At 51.5% G+C, this 21,632-nt stretch overlaps 1 protein-coding gene and 1 long non-coding RNA gene across 3 annotated transcripts; both read left to right on the top strand.

Annotated features, from left to right (window-relative positions):
- The first annotated feature begins 1,158 nt into the window (after positions 1-1,158).
- Positions 1,159-21,491, top strand: CLTB (clathrin light chain B). 2 transcript variants are annotated; one of them, XM_025923600.2, is made up of 6 exons: positions 1,159-1,542; positions 6,824-6,870; positions 15,510-15,627; positions 15,860-15,971; positions 17,965-18,018; positions 21,041-21,491. In XM_025923600.2, the coding sequence occupies exons 1-6, from the start codon at positions 1,356-1,358 to the stop codon at positions 21,210-21,212; spliced, it is 690 nt and encodes a 229-aa protein (XP_025779385.1). In that variant the 5' UTR covers positions 1,159-1,355; the 3' UTR covers positions 21,213-21,491. The 2 variants fall into 2 exon arrangements, with proteins under 2 accessions (XP_025779385.1, XP_025779387.1); XM_025923602.2 differs by lacking the exon at positions 17,965-18,018 and having other exon boundaries at positions 1,160-1,542.
- Positions 6,879-11,664, top strand: LOC147584209 (uncharacterized). The gene is made up of 2 exons (XR_015240851.1): positions 6,879-8,128; positions 8,364-11,664. It is a non-coding gene; the product is annotated as an uncharacterized LOC147584209 (long non-coding RNA).
- Positions 21,492-21,632: the final 141 nt, after the last annotated feature.

Raw genomic sequence — 21,632 nt, 5'->3', positions numbered from 1 at the left:
CGTTAGGGAACCACTACTCACAGTTTAGGGCGCATCTTTTCTTTCTCTTTTCCAGTTCATAGTTGACTTTCAAGTGTCAAATCAGAAAGAGAAAAATCCCAATGTCCAAATCTGATGGTGGTTCTCTGAGTCTCCCAGGGAGAGTTTTAAAGGTGTTTATATGTTTAATGTTTAAATGTCAGAGCACCTCACATGTGATGCTGTGATGGGCCATTTATCATCTATTGGTCTCATAGACTGTAATCTCTCCTTGGCCAAAGCTGGCTTTTTCTGCCACATTTTGGTGCCCTGGTGCTTGGCCAAGTGCTGGCAGGGAGGAGGCAGAGACTGTTTATTGAGGGTGGAGGGTTGGACCAGTGGCAGGAGGGTTGGACCAGTGGCAGGACGCCTGGATAAATTAGGTCTGCCGTTCTTAGGCAGTTTCACACTTAAGGGACATTTAAGGGACCCAGCATGTAAAGTAGAGGCCCAGTCAGGTCATCCAAACTCTGGCAGTCTGAGCTGAAGCCGCCTTAAATGAAGAGAGATGCATAAGATATGTACTTTAGCAATAAGGCTTAGTGGGGAATGCTCTGGACTTGCAGGAAGGATGCAAGAGGCGGTGGGACGTAGGGTCTACCTCTCCAAGCCTCCTTTTCCTCCTCTTATAGAGCGGGACTCTCATAATAATGGGATTCATAATATCTGCCCAGTTTAGGCGAAGAATCCGCAGAATGACTCAGGAGGAAGGTCTGCGCAGCCACTACCCACCCGCCCCCCGCCCCGGTGCTCCCCAGGCCGGGGTTGCCTGCCTGAGATGGATAAATAGGTCTTTCTCAGACCAGTTCATACTGAAGAACATTTAAGGGGCCAGGTCCCTAAGTAGGGGCCCAGCCGGGCGACGCAAACTCTGGCGGTCGGAGCTGTTCATACCCCGGCCGCTTTGCCAGGTCCGCTTGCCTCTAGACCGGCCGGGCGCTGTGCCTCGTCTTGGTGTCCCCGCAAAGAGCAATGCCAGCCGGGAGCGGGAGCGCTGCCGGGGCCTCCTGGCCCCTGGGGCTGCGCCACCGTCCTGCTGCCGCCCTCCTGTGGCCGCTGCGAGGCGACCTCCGGCCGCGCTGCGGGCCCCCTCCCACGGCCGGTGACATCACCGCATTCCCGTCCCGGCTCCTCCCGCCTGCAGCTGCAGTGACAGGCGAGCCGGGCCCGGTGGCGGAGAGGAAGTGCGGGGCCGCCGCGCCGCGCCGAGCCAGTCCCAGCCGAGGCCGGCTCCCGGGCGGCTCGGGTGACAGTGTCGCGGCCGCCGGGCGCAGCGCCGGGCACGCGCCGGGCAGAGCCGAGCGCCAGGCGGACGCTTCAGTAGAGACGCGGGGAAAATGGCTGATGACTTTGGCTTCTTCTCGTCGTCGGAGAGCGGGGCGCCCGAGGCGGCGGAGGAGGACCCGGCGGCTGCCTTCCTGGCCCAGCAGGAGAGTGAGATCGCGGGCATAGAGAATGACGAGGGCTTCGGGGCACCTGCCGGCAGCCATGCGGCCCTCTCCCAGCTGGGACCTGCGAGTGGGGGTGAGTCAGTACAGGGGCCTGAGAACTGGGGGCGCCTGGGGCTCATACCCGGATACCTGGCCGCGCAGACCCGGCCTCGGGGCCCTGCGGTGGAGAGAAAAGGGCCTGCTGTGGCCAGCCAGGAGCAGGCCTAGGGCTGAGAGGGACCTGGTAGATATGGGGAGGAATCTTGTTGGATTCTGAGGCCCTGACTGGCGGCTGTGGACCTGGTGGCTCCACGGACAGGAATTTGTCATGACATTTCATCCCAGGGCCAGCTCCACCACTGCCTGGCTCTGGAATCCAACATAACCTGGCCCTGAGAGTCCCTTCTGAACCTCCCCCCTTGGCTGGTTGTCCCAGACTCCCAGCTAAGCCCTGCAGGTGTGGGCAGAACCACAGACCTCCCAGCTCCTCAGTCCTAGCTCTTGCCTACAGCTGGCAAAAGCAGAGGACGCTCAGTGCACCAAGAACTCACAAACCTCTCCTGGGGACCACCTGCCATCCTGCAGCCACGGGGTTAGTCACTTTACTTACATTTAGTCATTTCCTATGCATTATTAAACCCATTTCAGAGATGGCAAAACTGAGGCTCAAAAGGTACACTACTGAAACAACTAGTAAGTGGCAGTGAGGATTTAAACCTGTTTCTGTCAGACTCTAAGCCCTCTCCACCTGACCACACTGTCTTCCATATGCCTGGCTCTGAGTTAGACACCAAGGTGGGGGTAGGGGCACAAAGGGCTTCAGTCAGATGTGGTGCTAGCCTCCTGGGGGTTTCTAACTGTCTATTAATGGTTTTCTATGGTGGTCCAGGGCTACTGTGGTTAGCTTTAGAATCAGGGTCCAGGGTCTGGTCCCTTTGATAGCGTGTTTATCAATGATACTCCTGTTCTGGTTCTGGCTGGAAAGAACAGTTTCTTAAAATATTTAGCTAAAAAGTAGATACCTTCATGGGTGCCTCCAAAACAGCCTGTGCTTCTTGTTAATGTTTTCATTTTGGTTGGGGTTTATGGGCCTGTTGGAATTAGTGGTAGCTTACATAATTAAAAAAAAATGTTCCTTATCGTCATATTTGTTTTTATTCAACCTTTACTGAGTGCCTACCGTGTGCCAGGACCACTGGGGATATAGAAATGAATAGGACAGTTTCTGTGGCTGTAGGAGCTTGAAGCATCTCAGTACCCCATTGATAAAAGAAATGAAACAAGCCTTTTGTAACATCTAAGAAACTGGAGGCCCAGAGAGCCTGAGTGTCTTGCCCAAAGTCTCACAGCCATGAGTGACAGATCTGAGACTTGATCCTAACCCTCCCAACTTTGGGCCCCACACTCTTTCAAATGATGTGGCCGTCACCCTAGGAGGTAATGGGATGGAGGGGTGGCTTTGTGACCCAACCAGGCCAAGAGTGGAGTCTTCTCAAACAGCAGCTCCTAGCACCTCATCATGGATGCTCACACATTCCAGGGAACTCCTAGGAAATGCCTGCCTATAGTCATGCACCAGTATTCATTAGTCCACACCTCCTCCTTGAAACCACCAGTTTTTTCAACCTGGTTTGGCCTGCAGGAGGCCCTGCTGAGAAGAGCTGTTATCAGAACCCTCTGAGAGAGAAGGGCAGGTAGAAACTAGGCTAAGGACAGCCAGAGGCGTCTGGGAGTTGAGCAGGTTGTGGCCTATCCCAGGACAGTGGGGCTCCAGGGGCTTACAGCCTGGATGAGAGGTTCCCTTTGTGGCAGGAGTGGGGTACAGATTGACCCCAGACTGGAGGTAGCAGGGAGAAAAGCAGAGACATGGCCCTCTGAAGGCCTTCCAGATTCATACTTGCTGAAGCTGCAAATGTTCAGCTGCCCTCCTAAGTGGGACCTGAAGATCAGGGAGGTAATATGGGATGATGGCTCAGTAGGTGGCCAGACAGCATGGAGTTGATCTGACCTTCCTAGGCCTAGATGGTGCTGAGCAAGTAATCTTTCCTAACCAGCGATAGTGCCAGAAGCCAGGATAGGATGGAGAAAAAGTGCCTTGGCCTGTTGGGAGCTGGAGGAAGCTGGCTTCCGGAGCTGCCACCAATCAACACTTCTGTGGCTGTTCTCTTAGATGTTGCCACTGTGCTGACTGCCCTGCCGTTGGACTCCCTGTTACCCCTGGGGAAAGAGGTATCCGATATAGGCCTGCGCCTCAGCCACATTGAGCCTCTCCTCTGGGGCTGGATCTGTGGCCAGCCTGAGCAATGGACACTTTGTTTCCATTCATCAGCCTTGGGTAGGGCCCCAGAAGGTTTACATTTTCACACCCAGATTTCTGAGCCCTGGCCTGGCTCTGCCCCTGACTTGCCCAGTCAGTTCCTGGCAAGCCTGTTTCCCCTTTTGGGCCTCAGTAAGCTCCCAGGAATGTTCTGGACCCTGTCTGCCCTTGTTCCAAAAGGGGTCAGGAATCTGAGGGAAGCAACACCCACAGGGTTATCTGTGGGACTCATATCTGCTGCGCTTCTAGTCTGCAGGCCTCTGACTACGGACATATGATTATAAATGTACAATAATCAGAAAGCATTGTGGGAACAGATACTCAATTCTGTGTGTGGGTGTGTGTGGATTCTCGAAGAGCCTGAAATTTCATCTCCAGAGGAGCAGTCAGGGGACTGAGAAACTGAGGCAGAGACTTTTGAAAGGCCAAGGTAGGCACAAGGACTGTGGACCAGGGACCTGAGACTGGTCTGGTCAGAGTGGGGTGGGGCCTCCAGAAAGGCCAAGTGAACAGACTGACATAATCATGAATGTACCCTGATAGCATTAGGCCCTGGTAGAGGAGATGTCCCAGGAGAAGACCCTACACAGAAGATGCTGCCACTACAACTCCATCAGCTCCCTGCTGACTGAGGGATGAGGCCACCTATATAGGAGAAGCCCTAGCTGAATGGGTAGGAATGACAGCTGACATAGTTGGTCAGAAGCAATCACTGTTTGAAAATAGTCAATTATAATGTATATCAACCAGGGATTATTTCCATAAGATTAAGTATCCCTCCTTTCAGTCCCCAGGCTGAAATCACTGTGGTTCCTGCTTACAGCTCTATCTGGCTGGTAAAGGGGTACTTGTCTGTCTGTGGGAAGCTGGTGTGGCCTCCTGTGGCTCTTTGGCAGGAGGCATCACAGTTTCTGAGATGCCTTAGGCAGACCTTGCAGGTAGCAGTGGGCCCAAAAGAGCAATTCACCTTCCATTTAGCCGGCACTCGCTGCTCAACTGTTCACCCATTCTGTGCAGGAACCCTTAGGAGCTGAACACGATACAGAGACTGCCTTGAGAAGGGAGTGCATGACCCTTGGAAGGTCACAAATAACTGCATAAGAGTGTGGGGGATGCTATACAATATTCTGCGATATCCCAGAGCTGGAACCTTCCATCAGTGTCTAGGGAAGTAGGGGAAGTGATAGAGGGCTTCCCAAAGGAGGTGACCTGTGAGCTGGGCCTTGGAGAATGGCTCCAGAGAGCATTCTTTAGAGAGAGAAGCAGGAAGAAAGTCATGGGGTGCAGACTGCTGTGTTTGGAGAAGGAGGAAACCAGAATAGGTTTTGTGAGAGGGATTGGTGGGAAGTGAGGCAGGGAAGTAAGTGGGCAGGGCCAGAGTGTAGAGGTTCTCACGTACTATGGTCTGAGGTTTGACGTACTCATTCAACAAATATTTATTGAGCCTCTACTATGTGCCAGGCACGGTTTTATTTTATTTTATTTATTTTTATTTTTTTTTTTAGTGTTTATTTATTTTTGAGACAGAGACAGAACCTGAGCAGGGGAGGGGCAGAGAGAGAGGGAGACATAGATTCTGAAGCAAGCTTCAGACTCCGAGCTGTCAGTACAGAGTCCGATGCGGGGCCTGAACTCACAAACCCGCGAGATCATGACCTGAGCCGAAGTTGGACGCTTAACCGACCGAGTCACCCAGGCGCCCCGCCACGCACTGTGTTAGATGCTGGGCCCCAGCAGTGGACAAAACAAAGTCCCTGCCCTCACGAGGGTCCATTCAAGTGGAGAAGGTGCATAATAGGCACATGCACAAAAAAGCCTATCAGGCCGAGGGGTAAGTAGAGAAATACTGCAGGGGCAGGAGGGAGCGGTGCCAGAGGGGTAAATGTCCGGGGTGGTCAGGGAGGGCCTCTAATAAGACAACATTTGGGCAGAGGCTGAAGAGAGAGTAAGGGAACAGCCTGTGTGGCTATGGGTAGGAAGCCCTTCCAGGCAGAGGGAGCAGTCCCAAAGGCAGGAGCAGGCCCTACGGGCCACTGCAGTTCATGAGAGGTGGATATTTTTCTGGTTTGTTTTTATTATATTTTTAATCAGAAGAGTGACATAGGTAGGTGTATGCTTTACAAAACATCAACCCTGGCAGATGGTTTGAAAGAGGGTTGGGAGAGTGTGACACTGGAGTCAGGGAGGCCTGTGAGTGGACAAAAGCCATCCATTCTTTTTCTGATATGTTGTATTCGTGTTTATTTAACACACGTCTCTGAACTCTTACTGTGCCCACCTCTGGAAAAGACAGTGGGGAGGAGAAAGGACACAAGTATGGCCCTCCAGGTGTTTGCCACTAACAGGGCAGATAGAGCGGACAGGGGGCAGAGGGCAGAGGGCAAATTTGAAGGTCACTGTTGCAGCAAAAGCCACAGGAATTTGTGACTAATCAGCTGTCAGGGAAAGGGACCAGGAGGAGTCATTGTTGAGGGCAAAAGAAAATCCTTTTGGGAGGAGCGGAAGGAGGAAAAATAGGCCAGGTGCTGCCTGGTGGGGGCTGCAGTTCCTGCTCTTCCAGGTGGAGCAGTTGCTCAAGGCATCGCAGGGACAGGCAGGGACGCGCTGGGCCCCTCTTCCTTAGCTCTCACAGACACCGCCCTGAGCCTACAGCACCTCTATCTCCTCACCAGGCACAGGCTCCACAGGCAATCAGGCCATTCCTAGCCATGGCCGAGGGTGAAGTAATCTCAGGTAGGTGAGGGGCTATTACTGGCTGGGTGGCTCTTGGCAATCATAAGCCTCTCTGGGCCTCAGTTTGAGTATCTGTAAAATGGGTTGATAACATCATCACAAAGTTGTGGTGACAATCAAATGTGATAATGGCTGTGAGAAGGATTTGTGAACAGTCATGGATAGAGCCCAACTTATTTATGCATCCAGTATGTCTACGTGGGGAGGGGGTGTTAATACACAGATGGGCATAGGCAGAGGATGGCTCAGGGAGCTAATGTAGAACCATTCTGTGCTTGCTTTAAGCTGAGCTATGAATAATGCCATTTCTTTGTTCTCTTACTAGCTGGTTCTGAGGACATGGGGACCACCATCAATGGAGATGTGTTTCAGGTAAGCAAGATTCTGTGTTAGTCGTGGTAGGGACCAACAGCCTGGGTCTCAAAAACTTATGGCCCCATCATCAGAAGGATTAAGGCTGCAAGTTATTCTGGTCATTATGTCTGATGCATTGGGATGGGGAATATAGATGAGGGTTTTGACATGTTTTCTTTCTTTCTTTCTCCCTTCCTTCCTCCCTTCCTTCCTTCCTTCCTTCCTTCCTTCCTTCCTTCCTCCCTCCCTCCCTTCCTCCCTTTCCCCCTTCCCATTGTGTAGGGGAAGGGAGTGAAGAATAAGAACCACTAGAGACAGGGATTGATGGTGCATGGCCTCAGGTTGCCGATGGTGATGTCCATCAGGGAGAGAGAGATAAAGTGGCCCACAGTGGCACGATGCACACTGGGCCCTGCACACATGTGTACCATGGATGGGAGGCTGAACTGACCATCTCTAACATGTCTGAGCATTTTAAGTGGGCAGATCTTTGATCCACTGATTCTACTTCTTAGAATTTTCCCTAAGGAGGGGTGCCTGGGTGGCTCAGTCAGTTAAGCATCTGACTTCGGCTCAGGTCATGATCTCACTGTCTGTGGGTTCGAGCCCCATGTCGGGCTCTGTGCTGACGGCACAGACCCTGGAGCCTGTTTCAGATTCTGTGTCTCCCTGTCTCTCTGCCCCTCTCCCGCTCACACTCTGCCTCTCTCTCTCTCAAAAAATAAATAAACATTAAAAAAATTAAAAAAAATTTTCCCTAAGGAAAGAATTGGACAAGGACTCCCATACTCCCAGATGTTTGCATGATTATTTATTTTTTTAATGTTTATTTATTTTTTGAGAGAGAAAGACAGAGAACAGAGACAGAGACAGAGCATGAGCGAGGGAGGGGCAGAGAAGGAGGAAGACACAGAATCCAACACTGAGCCCGACATGGGGTTTGAACCCACGAACTGTGAGATCATGACCTGAGCCAAAGTCGGATGCTTAACTGACTGAGCTACCCAGGTGCCCCTGCAGGACTGTTTATAAGAGCAGACAAACTATATGGTGAGCATAGCATAACATATACATAAGTTGAATTCCTAAATTGTACACCTGAAACGAATGTAACATTGTATGTCAACTACACTCAAATAAAAAGTTTAAAAAAAACAAAAAAAACAAACTGGAAACAACCTAAGTGTCCAGCATCAAAGGACTGAGTAGGTAAACTGGAAAACCGTGCTGTTGTTTAAAAGAGCAATCAGAGCTTTCTGTATTGACATGAAAAGAGGCCCACAGGGGCGCCTGGGTGGCTCAGTCCGTTAAGCGGCCGACTTCGGCTCAGGTCATGATCTCACGGTCCGTGAGTTCGAGCCCTGCGTCGGGCTCTGTGCTGACAGCTCGGAGCCTGGAGCCTGTTTCAGATTCTGTGTCTCCCTCTCTCTGACCCTCCCCGTTCATGCTCTGTCTCTCTCTGTCTCAAAAATAAATAAACATTAAAAAAAAAAATTAAAAAAAAAAAAGAGGCCCACAATATATTAAGTAGAAAAGCCCATTGCAGAATAATATGCACAGTATGGTCCAGGTTTTTATTGTAGAAATCTGTTTGCACAGAATATCTCAAAGGATGTGTACCAACTGTTAACAATGCTTAACAGTGGTTAGCCCCAAGGTTGGGCGTGAGATAAGAAAAAGGCTTTCACTTTCACTGGATTGTTTTAAAATTCCTCATAGTAGTCTTATAACACACACACACACACACACACACACACACACACACACACACACACCACCTTTTTCTAGTCAGACTGCCCTCTGTACTTGCCTACTGCCTCCCCTCATTTGTACACAAATCAGTTTAAGAGTCCGTAGACTGGGAGAACTTGGACCACAAATGGCATCCCCAGGACCCCCACAGTTGCAACAGTCCCTCCCCACCCATGCTTAGTTGAGGTAAAGTCTTTGCTGGATGAGGCTTAATTCTCACTGGCTGGGTCAAAGAGCCTTGACCCCTGGGGCTGCAGCTTCAGGATCTCCTGAGCCCCACCCTATTGAAGAGCTGGCCTCCCAAATCCTCAGTGGGGAATAAACAATACTTTCTTATGTAAGAGGGATGGGCTGGTACCTTACACAAGGAACCTAGCCAAGTCCCATTTCTGGAAAATTACTCAACTATCGGCGAGCTAGAAAAGTCACGCTCTAGGACTTTAGGAACTTTGTGTCCCTTCCGGCCTGAGAGCTCCAAGTAAGCAGCATTTATTCCTGTACAGTTTGGTAGGTCATAGAGTTCAGGCAGCCCCTGTCCTGGGCACACTTAAAAGGACTTCACTTGACCCAAAAAGTCTGTGTCCTAAAGTGGACCTGGAGCTGGAGATATACTTAGGACCACAGAAATACTTAGAACACTATAAGCAAGATAATTTTCCCTTTCAGGGTGCCTGGGTGGCTCAGTCGGTTAAGCGTCTGACTTTGGCTCAGGTCATGATCTTGTGGTCCGTGAGTTCGAGCCCCACAACAGGCTCTGTGCTGACAGCTCAGAGCCTGGAGCCTGCTTCGGATTCTGTGTCTCCCTCTCTCTCTGCCCCTCCCTCACTCACACTCTGTCTGTCTTTCTCCTTCAAAAATAAATAAACATTAAAATTTTTTTTTTTTTTAATAAAGAAATGCCAATGCTTAGGGGCACCTGGGTGGGTCATTCAGTTAAGTGTCTGACTTTGGCTCAGGTCATGATCTCACAGTTTGTGGGTTCGAGCCCTGCATTGGGCTCTCTGTTGACAGCTCAGAGCCTGGAGCCTGCTTCAGATTCTGTGTCTCCCTCTCACTCTGCCCCTCCCCCACTCATGCTCTGTCTCTCAAAAGTAAATAAACATTGAAAGAAAATTAAATTAAATAAAAAAAAAAAGATAATTTTCCCTTTCTATAGGTTAGGATCTTGAGGTCTTCTCCTTTCCTGGCCCCCCAGACTTACTTTCTATTCCCCATAGGGAACCCCGGGGCTCCTTCCCTGTCTCAATGGGAACTCTTATTCTCACTGCTAATAATCCAGGTGTGTTTATGTGTAAATCATTTCACTCCATGCCATTCTAGAACCATTACGGAGAGGGGAGGGGTCATGGATGAGATGAGTCACTCAGGAACCTAGTGGCAAAACTGTTCTCCTAGATCTCCTGCCCCTGATCTGGTGCCCTTTGTCCCAACCCCTTGTGCTGGAACTGGCTGGCTGCAGCCCCCGAATCTTAGGTAGGAAGCCCATGCAGACTTTTTTAGGATTGAGCATAGACCAGGGTCTGGTTTGTGCTGTGGAAGGAGGACGGGGGGAAGCCTTGCTTGTACATGCCCAACACTGTCAAGTGTCCTGGGCAGAGCTTTCTTACTACATTTCTTATTCTTTCCTGGCAGCCTCCGGACCACAAGGGGGTCCAGCTATAAACCTGATCTTCAAGGCATAAGGATAAGTCTGCCCACACCTATTCCAGTTCCATCTAGCACCGCCAGGGACAGTATAGAAGGTCCCTGCAGGACTCCCCCCTCCTGCACAAACTCTCTCCCCTCACTCACTGCCATCATCCCCCTTTGAGCTACTTAGAGTAATCAACGGCTCAGCTTAGCTTAGCCTTAGATGGACAATCCCAAAGACGGATATGCTTCATCCTCCTGACTGTCTCCAGAGTCACAGCACATCCTCGGCCAGCCTGACCCGGGGAGGCTCTCATGGTGATGTCCAGCAGAGAGGTCTCTCAGGAGAGGGGCGCTGGGCAACTGGACCAAGATAAGCCTGGCCCTGACTGTGGCTTCCTGCTTTTTGGTCCTGGCCATTCCTGCCCCCTTCTCTGTTGAGCTTGGGGGTGCTCAGAGCATTCCTGCAGCCACTGGGGAGCCCACCTGAGCTGCCAGCCTGCAGCTGACCCGATTTCCTCTCTGGGACAATCAAGTGGTTAAGAGGAGCCCTGCTGTGGCCCCCAACCTCGCTGCTCACTGACAGGAGTTGGGAAAATAAGTCCACAGAGCAGCCAGAGAAGAGGAGCCAGTAAACGACTTCCCAGGACTCAGTGTGCTGGCAGAACTGTGGTGCTCTTCCTGGACATGGTGCAACATGGGCCGGCATGCACAGGGCCTGCTAGGTCCTACAGTGAGCCACACAGCCCTGCTGACCCCCACACATGCACATCCTCTCCAGGTTACAAGAGGCCCACGGCAGTTATCCCATGTGGGCCCTGCTTTACGCTCCGAGTGGGATGTCGCCACTCCCATTCATTATCTATTTATATTTTTAAGAAAGTTTATTTATTTTGAGAGAGTGTGTGTGTGTGCATGCGAACAGAGGAGGGGCAGAGAAGGAAGGAGAGAGAGAGAATCCCAAACAGGCTCCACGCTGTCAATGCAGAGCCCAATGCGGGGCTTGGACCTGTGAACCATGAGATCATGACCTGAGGCAAGATCGAGAGTCGGATGTTTAACTGACTGAGCCACCCAGGTGCCCTTCGGGGTGACGTTTGTAAAGGCAAATCGACCAGCTGTTGTCCTCTTCAAAGAAGCTCACTTGTAATGGAGGACAGAGACCCGGAGAGGAGTGATGCTAGTGCAGGATGGTAAGGCTCAGATACAGGGGTGGTATGAAGAGCTAGGAATCCAAGGGGCACCTGGGTGGCTCAGTCGGTTAAGCGTCTGACTTTGGTTCAGATCATGATCTCAAGGTTCCTGAGTTCGGGCCTCCATCAGGCTCTGTGCTGACAGCTCAGAGCCTGGAGCTTGCTTCGGATTCTGTGTCTCCTTCTCTCTCTGCCCCTCTCCTGCTCACTCTCTGTCTCTGTCTCTCAAAAAAATAATTTTTAAAAATTAAAAAAAAACAACGAGGAATTTGAGTTCTTAACAGTGTGTCAGGCATCACCCAAGAGCTTTACATGTAAGCTCATTTCATCCTCCCGACACCCCTATGATGTAGGTTCTGTCATTATTCCCACTTTACAGACCAAGAGGAGGACGCACCGAGAGGTTTAATAGCTTGCTCTAGTTAGACAGCTGGGAAGAGCTGGGACTTGAACCAGGCCAGGTGCTGCACTGAATCAGGGAGTACAATAGGGAGGGGATGCTGGAAGTGGGTTTCCAGGCTGCCCGGGGGCATGTGGTGGTCTTGGCTGATAGGAAAGTGTGTGCAAAGTACAGAGGGTGAGGCAGTCTGTGTGGGCCTTGCCCAGAGCCTGGGGCCTGCTGCAGACAGGTGTGTGGGTGTGAGAGAGATGAGGAATGGGCCGGGGGCGGGGGGGGGGGGGGGGGGGGGGGGGGTCACTTGGAGGAGTGGGCGTAGTCTCTAATCTTGGGCAAGTAGACTTATCTGAGAGACCGAGTAAGCGTGTCACAAATCACGTGACACAGAAGTGACTTTGGTCCCTGCTGCTACGTGGCCAGTAAGTTCACACCCAGGAATTCAGTTGGAATCTCAGCTCCACCAGTTCCCAGCTGGGTGACCCTGGGACTCTAGAGCTAGAATTTCTCTACCTGTAAAACACCGATCATAAAATCCATCGTGTAGTGTTGTAAAGATCAAAGAGAACTGTTTAATTGTGATTCTCTGTAAGTTTTAAAGCACTATAACCTGGGAATCTTAATTTTAGGGCAGGTTTTATGGAGATGGTGGGCCTGAAGGACACCAGTGTTACACAATTCCTGCTCAAGAGACCCTTCTCCAGCCCACACCCCCCACCCTTTCTCCTCCCATGCCTGGCAGCATCAATGTACCCAGAGTTTCCCAAAGGCACTGGCCCCACAGGGTCCTTAATGCTGTTGGCTCTGGTCTTAAATGACCTTTCCATGTCTCTTCCCATCCTGCTATACCCCCAGGCTAAAATGGCTGTGTCCTCTCTTGACCCCTCTCTTTACCTGACCTGTGTCATAGTGCATAGCCCAGCCATGGTCCTCATTTGTGAGGGACTCTCCATGCCAGACTCCCTAAGGGAATGGGTTGTCTTATTCATCCCTGTCCCCAAGCCCAAGCATATGATAATTCATTCAATGAATGTTCTAGAAATCCTGCAGTGGACCTTCCCTGTTTTAGGTACTCTACAGAGGTAGGCTTGGGACTCACTTACTTGATTGGGGCAGGTGGGAGACAGATTGTAAACATGTAAACAAACAAGTCATTTCAGATAGCAAGTAGTGCCATGAGGACAATGAAACCCGGCACCCGAATAAACACATATACACAAAAGTAACTGCAGTTGTCTGCAGATGGGACATTCTAGAAGATTGGGCAGGAGGCCTGGCGGCCTGGCCTCAGGACAGTCTTGTTCCAAAGGGGGCAGGGTGGGGCTCACTCAGCATTAGTGATCAACTTGTGTTCTCCAGATTAGGGCCCTTGGGTGTGGTGAGAGACTGTCTAAATTGAAGTGTAATGCTGTGCTGGAAAGAGGAATAGGGCAGTGTTCCAACTGTCCCACCCAAGGCTGGGCCTGAGCCCAGGGAGGTGCCAGGCTACATACCCTGCTCTGGGCCTGCCCTTCCCTCTCCCCCCAGACAGCTGGAGACTGCAGCCCTCCTGTTCCCTGCTGTGTGCTCCTTCACCCTGGCTGCCCACACCCCTTTGGGCAAGCGTTTACCCAGCACTTCCTCTGATCTGGGCACATCAGGCTCCAGGGGTATTTATCCATGCAGCCACTGCTTATTGAGCACTGATGTGTGCCAAGGACAGTGGGGAGCACTCCTGGACAGAGGGCGCCCCAGACACTGTCTTGTGGGGAGAAGACATTAAACACCAAAGTTCCTGACAGTTTTGATGAGTGCTTGAAGGAAGAGCACAGGGAGCGATGGAAGGATGGAACAGGGAACCAGAGGCTATAAATAAGGTCCAGCTTTGCTCACCAGGACCTCCTGGTTCAGCGGGGAGACTCTTGTGCAGAAGGTGAAGGCCGTGATAGAGCACAGAGAAGAAGGGGTGTGAAATCTGCCAAGGGGGTGGATATCCCAGAGCTGGTGACTTCAGAGCTGGAAACTCGTGGGATGGAACAAGATTTCATCAGCTGGAGAAGGGAGGGGAGACAACTGCAGCTAAAGCAGGAGACAGAGGCGGGGCTGCAGGAGTGTGTGGGGTGTGTGAAGACTGGAATGTGTAGGACCAGCAGAGTGCCAGAGGAGGAGGCAGGAGATGGGGCTGGACTGGAAAAGGTTTCTGGCTTTGCGAGACCAGAGGGGAACCACATCCTTGCTGGGCTGAGCTCTCAGCCCCAGCACTTGGGAGTCCCTAGCTCGGGCAGGCAGCACAGGGAAGTGGGCAGAGCCCTGGCCTGGGAGTCAGAAGCCTGGATGCCTGCCACTACAGCATGCCATCTTTCCTGGCCTCAATTTCCTCCCTTATAAAATGAGAATGAATAATTATGATAATTATGATAATTCTACCATTCATTGAGCCATCACCCCATGCCAGGCACCCTTCTTCTTCTTCTTCTTCTTCTTCTTCTTCTTCTTCTTCTTCTTCTTCTTCTTCTTTTAAGTTTATTTATTTATTTTGAGAGAGACAGAGAGAGTGCAAGTGAGGGAGGGGCAGAGAGAGAAGAAGAGCGGGGGAATCCCAAGCAGGCTCGGCACAGTCAGTGCGCAGAGCCCAATGCAGGGCTCGAACCCGCAAAACCATGAGATCATGACCTGAACTGAGATCAAGAGTCAGGCACTCAACTGACTGAGCCACCCAGGCGCTCCCAGGCACTCTTCTAAATGTCTTACAAATACTGTCACGTCAAATGCTCACAGCAGCTCTTAGAAGTAGTTTTATTATTATTCTCATTTTCAGATGAAAAAACAGGCCCAGCAAGGCTTATACCACTGTGCAGTCTTAGCCATGGCCATCCTGCCTATCTCAGTGCTGCCTGTTCACTTAGCAGATGCTAATTGAGTATCTTCTGTGTGTCAGGCACTGTGCTGGGCACAGAGGACAGGGTGATGAGCAGGCTAGACAAGGACCCTACTGTCACGAAGGTGACATTCTGATGGAGAAGGCAGACAATGGACAAGCAAACATAAAGTGAGATTTTTTTCAGACTGTGTAAGTGCTAGTGGGTGAATAAGATTGTAATAGAGAGAGACTTTAATAATAGTAACACAAGGGACTCACTGTGCCAAGAAGTGTTCAAAATCTTTTCCATTTTTTAATATATATTCTTAAAATATTTACTGATTTGAGAGAGAAAGAGAGGGCAAACGCAGGGGAGGGGCAGAAAGAGAGGGAGAGAGAGAATCCCAAGCAGGCTCCACATTGTTTTCTTAGAGCCTGATGCAGGGCTTGATCTCACAAACCATGAGATCATGACCTGAGCCGAAATCAAGAGTTGGACACTCAACCGATTGAGCCACCTAGGTTCCTCTGAATCCTTTACATGTTAAAACTGATTTCAACCTTACATCAGTGTTAAGGTGGATAGTCTTACTGAGCCTGCTTCATGATGAGGAAAGTGAGGCACAGGGAGGCTGAGTGACTTTCCCAGGGTCCCCCAGTGGGAAGATTGCTGGCAAAGGGCACAGCAAGTATAGAGGCAGGGTCTAGTCATAGTCACCAGAGGCAGCAGGTGGGAGATTGTTGGGGACTGCTGGGAAATCCAGATGCAGGGGGTGTCTTGGCAGTCAGGCAGCAGAGACAAAGGGGCAGGTGCACGATCTGTGCACGCTGCTGTGTATTTGTGCCCTAGGAGGCTAACGGTCCAGCAGATGGCTATGCGGCGATTGCCCAGGCTGACAGACTGACTCAGGAACCTGAGAGCATCCGCAAGTGGAGAGAGGAGCAGAGGAAACGGCTGCAGGAGCTGGGTAAGGGCCAGGCTGAGGTTCGGAGCAGCTCCAGACTGTTTGGGATATGGTGGGGGGTGGGGAATCCTTAGGATAGAGGACCCCCTTCCCCCTGCACTGCCTTAATATGGGTATTGGGTGAGGTTGGGCCCTGAGGCTGCCTGCCAAGGGCCAAGGGGAGAAGCAGCCAGGGCAGCTGTGCTCTCACATTCTTACAAGAAAGCTGCCACTTATTCTCCTGTTGGGATCGCAGATGCTGCCTCCAAGGTGACAGAACAGGAGTGGCGGGAGAAAGCCAAAAAGGACCTGGAGGAGTGGAACCAGCGCCAGAGTGAACAAGTCGAGAAGAACAAGATCAACAACCGGTGAGAGGAGCTATGAGGACATGAGGGCAGCTATAGAAATTTGAGGAGGCCATGGGAATCTGAGGGGACTATGGGGACATGAGGGGACTGTGGGGACATAAGGGGGCTGTGGGGACATGAGGGGACTATGGGGACATGAAGGGATTGTGGGGACATGAGGGGACTGTGGAGACATGAAGGGACTGTGGGGACACGGGTCTGTGAGGACACGAGGGGACTATGGGTACATGAGGGGACTGTGGGGAGATGAGGGGGCTGTGAGGACACGAGGGGGCTGTGGGGACACGAGGGGGCTGTGGGGACACAAGGGGGCTGTGAGGACACGAGGGGGCTGTGGGGACATGAGAGGATTTATGGAGACAGGAGGGGGCTGTGGGGACATGAAGCCAGCCACGGGGACAGTGAGACAAGTTATGGGATGGGAACTGTCTTGAGGATGCTGATTTAGTGGCAAGAACATAGAGGAAGTAGAAGCAGAAACCTTCAGGGCTGCTTCCTCAGCTGCCTGTGGAGTTTGGAGTCCTTCAGAGGTGGTACACTGTTGAACTGTCGTCTTACCACAACAGAGAGAAGCAAGTTCTGCAGTCAGCAGAAGAGGTCCCAGGACCCTGGCATGGGAGCCAGACTGTCCGGGGCCCAGCAGTTAGCGTCACAGGGAGCACAGGCCTGGCTGGGAGTGAAGAACCAACCTGGGTAGAGGATTTTACTGCCTGTAGAAATGGCAACACTTCAACCCAGAGAGGCTAAAGAATAAAAGGAAGTTAGTGGCTTGTGTAACTGAAAAGGCTGGGGTGGGACTCCAGGTACACTAGGCTCAGGGGCTCCGACAAAGTGGACTGGTGCTCACTTTTACTGTCTCTCCATGCGGCATTCCCCTCTTGTCCTGGGATGGGGCAGAAAGATGGCCACCAGAAGCTCCAGGCTTCTGCCATTCTCTTGGCAACTTCAGTGAAAATAGCATCTTGCTCCCAATAGCTCAGCTGAAATCCTCAACCTGACCCTCATTGGTTTGGTGTAGGTCCTGTGCCCATTCCAGGCCCAGTGACTGTGCCGGGGGAGGGACCCTGATAGTCCAGCGATAGTGTGCATGAGGTCAGTCTCACCCAAACCACAGGGACTGAAGTGGGGCCAGCCTGATCCTGCAAAAGACAATCAGGGGCCCTTCCTGGAAGGGGCGGATGGATGCTGGGCAGGCAGGCAGTGGATGCCCACCAGAGGGTACCTGCATGGGCATGGTCTCAGACCACTTCTGAGACTCTGGCCAGCAGCTCTGCCTTTGAGGCTGTGTCCTTCAAGGTACTTGGCCTGCCCAGAAAGGAAAGGCTGGCTCTGGGAAGCTGCCGCACTTCTGTTCAAGAAGCTGCTGCACGCCAGGCTCTGGGTTGGGCCCTGGGGAAACAGAGCTGAGGACCCCGTCGGTATCCTGGAAGAGCTCAGAGGAGACAAGCACACATGTGCAGGTGAACTCAACAGTAGAGCTCTCTGCAAGAAGGCCATGGAAGCAAGGGCTGTGGGTGGAGGAGAGACCTCTGTGTCTGAGGACCTGGGCTTGGGAGGATGACTAGAAGTTCATTAGGGAAAAAAGGGCAGCGTTGGGGGAGGGTATTCTAGATCAGGGAACAGCACAGTATGAAAGAAAGGATGTTGTGTCTCAGGCACCGGGGAGTCAGGGAGTGGTAGGAGGGAAGACAGGAAGGAGGGGTCACGGGTGGAGGGCCTCCAATAACAGGGCTGGATAGACGGGGTGGTGAGGAGCCACCGAAGATTTGTGAACAGGACAAGTAATACGATCGGCGCAGTTTTAGAAGAGGCACTCAGGCCGGTGGAGGATCCCTGCTCTCCTCTCCGGGTTGTGGATAGTTGCCAAGCGTTACAGAACTGTGCTTCCTAACACGCTCCAACTGGAGGTACTAACGCTGTCTCCCTTTCTCTTTAACCCTCTGCCTGTCTGTCTTGCCATCTGTCTTCCCCCACCTAACCCTTCTCTCTCAAGGATCGCTGACAAAGCATTCTACCAGCAGCCAGATGCTGATATCATCGGCTATGTGTACGTGTCTTCTTTGCTCCTCTGTCAGGGACTGGGAGAGGGCGAGGGACCCCTTGTGGGGCTGGCACGGTTTCTTGAGTCTCCTGCTTGTGGGGTATAAATGAGGTGGGGGTGGCAATGACCAGAGCAGGTGGCACTCCAGGGCTAGTGCAGGCACAGACCTTCTCCTCTATCCCTGCGGCAAATGTTTATTGAGTATCTATTCTGCCTGGAGGCAGCTTTGCTAAATCTGAGCAGAGAAAGAATGCACGGGCCATCCCAGCGGGGACAGGCAAATGTTGGGAGGGGCAAATGCAAACAGTCAAACTCCCTCCCTCTGAGAGGCCTTTTAGGGCTGGGAGGTGGGGTGGAGTCTTCTGTTGAACCAAACATGGACTGTCAGAAGCATAAAGAAGAGATGCTCCCAGGAACACTCCCATTCTCTCCTCCTGCCCCCAAGTGCACTGCTCCTCCTCAAAACTTCGGCCCAAGTTTGGCGACAAGACCCTGCCTAGACCACCCAGGGCCCCTCTCACATGTTCCCCTTTGGAGTCTAGTTAGGACTGTGATTAATCTAGACCTGAGATGGCAGAGGCTTCCTCTCATGTCACCCCCAAATGATTGGTAGTGACAGCCTGGAAGATGTGTTGGGGATGTTGAAGCTGAAGGAGAAGCAGTGATGAATGTGTGATGTCTGCCACGTGCGTGTGTGCCAGTATTTGCTGTTCCTCACTCTGGGTTCACCCTCGGCAGGCCTCTGATGCTGTCTGGGCTAACACTTCTCTCACAGAGCACAGGACCCACCTGAGAAACAACCTGTTTTTCAGCCAGTTTTTACTGGGACTCGCCCAGTGCCAGTCTCTGTTCGAACAGGAATAAGGCACAGCCTGTCCCCCCAAGTTGCTCATGGTCAGGAGGGTGTTGTCATAAGGGCGGTATGGAAGGGCACACTGAGCTCCAGGAGCCACCTTCTGCTGGGGGAGTGGCTTCAGGGATGCGGGACCTTCAGTATGAGAAGGAAGGGATGTGCTAGAAGAGGACAAGGGCAGCCTCCATGAGTGGAGTGCTGGGGCTGTGGGGATGGATGGGTGGGAGCTGAGGATGGGAGGTCAGCTTGGGGCTAGTTGCAAAATGCCTGTTGTGCCAGATGTATAAGCTGGGACTTGATCCTAAAAGCAGGATCCATAGGTTTCAAAGAGAAGAGTGGGATGACAGGGGCATGGGTGCTGGGGAATATATGACAAGTGGTTGAGTGTTCTTTTTGCGCTTGAGGAAATAGCGCCCAGGGGGCTCCTGAAGAGAGGAAGAGTCTAGATCAGTGTTTCTCAGACTTTTCTGTGCCTGTGAATCACTGAGGGATCTGTTGGAGGGAGATTCCAATTCAGTAGGACTGAGGTGAGGCCATGATTCTGCATTTCTAACAAGCCCCATGGTGATGCCAATGCTGCTGGACCATGCACCACACTTTGAACAGCAAGGTTAGAGGAGAGCCTCTTGACCTAGAAGGGACAGCTCCTAAGACAGCATGCCTCAGCCCCACTGGTCATCCAACCTCATATAGCCTTTTTCCAAGCCTGCACACACTCACCACTTTGTTAGATTCTCAGGCCAGTGAGATCAGCAAGGTGGAGGCTGATTCTCACTTTATAGGTAAGGAAATGAGTACATGGAAGGAAAGGAAGATCACTAGGGAGGGGCCACGTCACCTAATCCAGGGCCAGCTCATTCTTGGCACAGCCTGTAGGCATCACCTAAGAGCTCCCTGCCTGACATGTGCAGAACTGATCCTGCTTGAGATACAGAAGGGGCCATGAGGGGAATGGGGATTTCCAGGGACCCTTGCTGGCCAAATAAGACATAGACCCAGCCCTCTCCACTGGAGATCAGTTATTGTCCTTTTCTTAGATTCCCACATTTGGGTTTTGTCCACTGCACTGTATTTACTGTACTTTGTTTCTCCACTGTTCCTTAATCAGTGGCTTCTAGAACTGTCCACCAGAACTTCTGATGAAGAAACCACCAGTTTTCATCCTAACTTGATTCCAACCAAAAGCAAAGACTCCAATGGAGTATTCCCCAGGCTGTGGTTCCATGGAGATAAGTCATTCTGGGCTAAAAAGAGCTCTGTAGTCAAATATGCTTGGAATGTGGTAGATTCTATCTGCATCTTATACTCCACCTTAGAGGTTCAGGATAAACATCAGTACATTCAAGGCTTTGAAAGTCTCACTTTTAAGATCCTCTTTAACTAAATTTTCTATGTGTATTTGACCAGAATGCTTTTCTGGGGGAATACTTATTGGGTCCATAGAACATAGAGGCAATGCTGAACCAGTTAGTAAGGTGGTTAGTCAATGTCCTACCTCTGTCAAGGTTTTGGAAATGTTTAAAATAGCTGAGGTACTACACTAGTGCCTCCATGGTTCTTTAGTTGTTGGGATTCCCAACAACTTTTATTTTATTTTATTTTATTTTATTTTATTTTAATTATTTTATTTTATTTTATTTTATTTTATTTTGAGAGAGAATGAGTGAGTAGGGGAGAGGCAAAGAGGCAGGGAGAGAAAGAATCCCAAGCAGTCTCCACACTGTCAGCACAAAGCCTGATGCAGGGCTCCAACTCACGAACCGGGAGATCATGACCTGAGCTGAAATCAAGAGTCAGACGCTTAACTGACTGAGCCACTCCGGCGCCCCAGTTGGGAACTCTTGCTGAGGACGTGAGGCACTCACGTGCCTGAATGAAAAGAAGCTACACTCAGACCTGAATGAAAAGAAGCTACAAGCCACGAGCAGGTATAGGGGAAAGCATTCCAGGAAGAGGTGACAGCCAAGTACAAAGGCCCTGAGGCAGGACCAAAGTAGGCTTCCTTTGATGCCAAGGCTGTTTCTGGGGACCTGAGGGCATAGGACACAGGGCTAACTCTGGACAGAGGACCCAAGAGTAGGCTGGGCAAAGCAGCTTACTCAATGGGAGCAGAGCATCACTGATTCAGGGGAAAGACAGACAGCAATGAAATCTCTGTCTTTTCTCCACCTGCAGGGCATCTGAGGAGGCTTTTGTGAAGGAATCCAAGGAGGAGACCCCAGGCACAGAATGGGAGAAGGTGGCTCAGCTGTGTGATTTCAACCCCAAGAGCAGCAAGCAGTGCAAAGACGTGTCCCGCCTGCGCTCAGTGCTCATGTCCCTGAAGCAGACGCCGCTGTCCCGCTAGGTGCCTGTTACAAGCATGGCCACAAAGCATGGGCTGGGCCTGGGCACAGGAGGAGCAGCTGCTTCAGCCAGGGGGGGGCAGCACCTCCAGCAGCTGCTACACACAGCCTATTCCGTTCCTCCCCATCTCCCGGGGCTGGGAAGGGAACCCTCACCCCTCTCACCCCATTTCCTCCTAGCCCTGTGGCCCAGCCCTTCACACCTCCTCTCAGTCCACAAAATTGTGACTGTCCCTCCTGACGTATTTTTTTTTTTCTTGGCTTAAAGGGTGTGTTGTTAACTCTTTTTACACTTATTTATTATCATTCTCATTTCTCCGGAAGCCATAACTGGTGTCAGGGCTCAGTTTGTGCTTAGAACTTTCCCAGCTTCATGGCCTTGAGACAAGGTGAGGCTATTCCCCCAGAACCCCTCCCAGCTG

This window comes from Puma concolor, chromosome A1, assembly GCF_028749965.1.
Source record: "Puma concolor isolate L17-30 chromosome A1, mPumCon1.1.hap2, whole genome shotgun sequence".
Lineage (NCBI taxonomy): Eukaryota > Metazoa > Chordata > Mammalia > Carnivora > Felidae > Puma > Puma concolor.
Note: the sequence above shows the minus strand (reverse complement) of the source record. Positions and strands in the feature narration are given on the sequence as shown.